At 56.5% G+C, this 4604-nt stretch overlaps 1 protein-coding gene across 1 annotated transcript; it reads right to left on the bottom strand.

Annotated features, from left to right (window-relative positions):
* Positions 1-283: 283 nt before the first annotated feature.
* On the bottom strand, positions 284-3302 carry LOC123402053 (chloride channel protein CLC-a-like). The gene is made up of 4 exons (XM_045095914.1): positions 2992-3302; positions 2538-2916; positions 770-2437; positions 284-679 (listed from the first exon to the last, which is right to left on the bottom strand). Exons 1-4 carry the CDS (start codon positions 3192-3194, stop codon positions 581-583), a joined length of 2349 nt encoding a protein of 782 aa, XP_044951849.1. The 5' UTR covers positions 3195-3302; the 3' UTR covers positions 284-580.
* Between the last annotated feature and the right edge of the window lie 1302 nt (positions 3303-4604).

The raw sequence follows: 4604 nt of genomic DNA, 5'->3' as shown, positions 1-4604 counted from the left end.
TTTGTAGTTCTTGATATTTCTTCCACATATTTCGCAGTTCTTGATATTTTCTTCTACATATTTGATTAATTTAAAATAGTTAGCATTTAAACTTTGTTTACATGGCACCTTTGATCCGAGAAAGATCAAAAACTATTTTTGAATGCTCTTTCCAGCGTATATACAGCTTAAACAATTGTGCGTGTGCGCGCACGATCGCGTGTTCGTAGGTGGATGTCAATGCTGACAACAAACTCCAACAGAGGCGCCTAAAAGATGACAAAAACAAAAAACTCAGACAATAAGTTGGAACATTTCGCTTTCCAAATCTTTTCTGAAACATTAAAAAAAACTGGTGTGTGTATGTGTGTGTGTATTTTGGACACGTGCATGCGTGATTTTACATGGGCAGAAAATCAAACCAATCCTGAATGGCTGAATCAGAAAGAGAAAAGAAGGAAGAAAACATAGAATCCCAAAAATGGTGTCTTGTCTCGTATAAGCAAGTGAGACAAGTGAGTCATGTTCTCTTTGCTTCAAGACAAGAAACATGTCTGACGGTAATATTTCCCAAAAATGGTCTTAGCTTTCAGCTTGAGCTTCAGTGCGTCTTGCTCTTGTTCGCCAGGTGAGGAAACGCGCCGAGGATGTTGTGCGCCCGCAGGTCCTGCCTCGTCAAGATCCCCACAATCGGAGATATCTGCACACCAAAATCAACCCACCATCAGATCCAAATGCGCAAGAACAATGTGTCGATGCTTGGAGCTTGGTGAATCATTTGATTTGGCACCTCGGGGCCCTGGTACTTGGGCATGATGAGCATGTGCCGGAGCGCGACGGAGCGGAAGAGCACGACGGCCTTGGCCACCGACATGGTCTCCACCACGGTGTACGGCGTCGTGTTGGTGAACGGGTGGAGGTCGATGTACATCTCCAGCTCCTCCGGCGTCAGCTCGATGTCGTCGATCTTGCAGTTCTTGTCGGCGAGCTCCACCGACGAGAACCGCTCCCTGGCCTCCCACTCCTCCGTCCTCCTCTTCTCCGCCAGGAACCACCGCTTCCTCAGCACGGCCACCAGGTGCGACCGGAGGACCAGCCCGTGCAGCTCCGACAAGCCGGGCCTCGGCCGGTCCACAACCGGGAACCCGTTGTGGCCGGTGCTCCGCAGCACCTCCAGGACGTTGGACACCTTCTCGATCACCTGGAGGCTGATGGTGCGCGGTTTGGCGGCGGCGAGCTCGCCCACGGTGAGATCCTTCATCCATGGCTCCGGCTTGGGTTCTAGGAAGGGAAGCCCCTTGAGGTCGAGGATGATCTCGTAGATGCTGGGGTTGAAGGCGTCGCCGACGGTCTTGGCGATGAGCAGCACGAACATGGTCATGGGCAGCAGGGTCAGGTTGTTGGTGAGCTCCAGGAAGATGACGCAGAGCGAGACGGTCATCCTCATGGAGCCCGACATGAGCGCCGCCGCGCCCAGCACGGCGTAGAGCCCGTGGTCGATGCTCGCCCCCACCGCGCTCTGGAGCACGAGCGCCACGATGCGGCCGTAGGCGGCGCCCATGAGGATGATGGGCAGGAAGAGCCCCGACGGCACGGCGATGCCGAAGGTGAAGAGCCCCAGCACGCAGTATATGGCGAAGAAGATGAGCAGCGAGTCCAGCCGGAACTCGCCGGGGGTGCCCGTGGAGAAGATGTTGCGCGTGGCGTCCACGTTGGTGGCGTGCAGGAGGGTGGCCAGGTCGTTGTACTGCCCGGCCGGGCAGTTGAACTGCTTGAAGTTGCCGCTCCTCCCGGTGGCCGGGCACGCCGTGCCGAACGCCGGGTCGCACGGCGTGCACGGCACGGCGAATGGGAGCACGTACAGCCCCGCCGACGTGAACACGCACACGGCCAGCGCCAGCGCCAGCTTCGCCATCCGGCCCTTGTCGTTGATGAGGTTGTAGAGCCGGAGCACCATGTGGAGGACGTGGTTGTAGAGCGCGCCGAGGACGCCGCCGATGACGCCGACGAGCGTGACCAGGAGGAGGTCGCCCAGCCCGTGCCGGACGGTGACGTCGCTGACGTCGAAGATGATGAGCCCGCCCTCGCCGAAGAGGCCGCACCGCCCGCCGCGGCACACCTCGATGAACCCGCGCAGCACCACCACCACGGTCGCCGTGCTGAAGAAGGTGCGCCAGAGCAGCGCGCTCCGCCACCACGTCGCCACCTCCTCCAGCGCGAACAGCACGCCTCCCACGGGCGACCGGAACGCCGCGCACACGCCGGACGACGCGCCGCAGGTGATGAGGTCGCGCCGGTCGCGGTCGTTGTTGAAGTAGCGCAGCCATTTCCAGCGGAGGCGGAACCGGCCGGAGCCGCCCTGGCTGAGCAGGTTGGCAAGGCACGCGCCGATGTGCACCAGCGGGCCTTCCTTGCCGAGATCCAGCCCCGACGACACCGCGCAGATGCTACCTATGATCTGAGACAGACCAATGCCAAGATCCATCCATGAATGTCTGTCGTGCAGCTTCGAGTTGTCGCGTCGTGGAAGAAGAAAGAAATCAAGGCTTAATCATTACCTTGACAATGAGCTGCGGCGCGCCGAACATGTTGGGCGTGTCGACGCCGTTGAGGTATGCCTTGATCTCGGGGATGCCCGGGCCGGCGGCGGTGGGGGCGAAGACGACGCAGAGCACGGCGGCGACGAACGTGAGCGCCAAGTTGAAGCCGGAGAAGTAGAAGAACCCTGCCCAGTACCGTTTCTCCCGGACGAGCTGGACCATGTGGAGCATCTTGATGCCGGAGATGTTCTCGATGGCGAGGTTGATGAGCGACGCGATGACGCCGGTGAGGAGGCCCACCAGGAACGCCAGCGCCCACTTGAGGAACACGTACTGCAGCACCTCCACGGTGGACCGGCTCCTCCAGTCGTGCTTGAACAGATCGTTCTCGATGATCCTGCAGACCACGCCATGCTCAGTTCACGGTGGACCGGCATCCAAGGATCGGGCATTTGATGGACGGAATACTCACTCGTAGTCGAGGCTCTCAATGTGCGAGACCTTGGCGCCGACCATGGCGAGGTGGTTGGCCGTCAGGGTGTTGCTTCTCTTCAGCAGCGGCTGCTGGAGGGAGCTGATGCCATTGCGGGTGCTCACTGGATCCTCCGAGTCGACGCCGTCATCGTGTTTCCGTCCCGGTCCCGGACCAGCCGTGGTAGGCGTCTCTTCCTCCATGCCTGTCCTAGAGACAGAGCTTGGTGCCTCTGCTTCTTCAAGTTTCGGGAGCAAGAAGATCTCAAGTCAAGGATGGGAGAGATGCATGTGGTCTGGCTTCAATGTGCGCTTATATAATGGGAGATCTCTCGCTAGAGCCATCGTTTTAGCCGGCAATATATTTGGACATATTAATATGAACCGGTTCTTGTATGATTGTGGTGCCGACTTCTTATATGATAATGTTGCTTTATTTACATGAAAATTTCTCAAGCGATTTGTCGATGTAAACTACTCTCACCCCACCTAAACTAATATAAAAGTATTTAGAACATTATTTTAGTAATCTAAACGCTTTTATATTAATTTTTCTAGAAAAAGGAGGATATACCCCGACCTCTACATCTGAATGATGCATACAACAATTTTATTAATTATTCACATAGATCATACAAAGTAATACATCAGTCAGCCTGAAGGCACCGTCTAGGCAACACCTGTTGCTACTCCTCTCCCTTGATGAAGGTGTGCTGGATATCCGGGCCAAATACTCCCTCCGTCCGAAAATACTTGTCCTAAAGATGAATGTATCTAGACTTATTTTAGTTATAGATACATCCATTATATCCATTTCTAGGACAAGTATTTCCGGACGGAGGTAGTACCAAACAAATATCGCACCAAATCCTAACATCTATAGCCGGATGCCCCAGCCCAGCCACCACTCGGACTGGATCCCATACCGGTCCGGCACATTCTCAGAGGTTGCCTCCACCATCTTCCACCATTCCATCTCCAGAGCTAGAACAGACGCATCTTCCTTGCTAGGTCTGCCGTCGACGCCACCACGGCGCCAGACAGCACCACCATCCTGCACGTATCCGTCTACACGTGCATGTCGCCGAATACCGCAACGCCATGCCGCCGGGATCCACCGCAGGGCTCGCGGTAGAACAAACACAACTCCTCCTCTTGTCCCGTCCACCCAGCACGTACTCCAAAACGATGCCCTCACGGGGGAAATGACATCGTAAATGCCATCGTCGTCCGACCGATAGATCCAGATCTAGAGTTTCCTTCGGAGCATCACCAGTGTGGTTCCACGACCTGCAACAACGATGCCTCAAGATGGTAACGACGTCCTAGACGTCGCCATTGTCCGCCATGACAGAGGTCGGCGCGGTTTTTACCAGAAGTCGCGTCCCCCCGATCTCGTGGTTGGATGGAACCGAGGAAGGCTCGTCGTGTAGACGAGGCCGCCGTCGGCATGCCGGCAGGGGCCTCCAGCCCGATCCTCTTCGCGCCACCGGCCGATCAAGATCAAGCCGTGACGGATCTGGGCAGGACACGCCAGATCCGCAGCCCTCGATGTAGCCCTTGCACGCAGCCGCCGCCCTTGCTAGATGGAGCGCTGCACCGCCACCATCCAAC

The sequence above is a fragment of the Hordeum vulgare genome, chromosome 6H, assembly GCF_904849725.1.
Source record: "Hordeum vulgare subsp. vulgare chromosome 6H, MorexV3_pseudomolecules_assembly, whole genome shotgun sequence".
Taxonomy (NCBI): domain Eukaryota; kingdom Viridiplantae; phylum Streptophyta; class Magnoliopsida; order Poales; family Poaceae; genus Hordeum; species Hordeum vulgare.
This window is presented reverse-complemented; position numbering and strand designations above follow the sequence as displayed.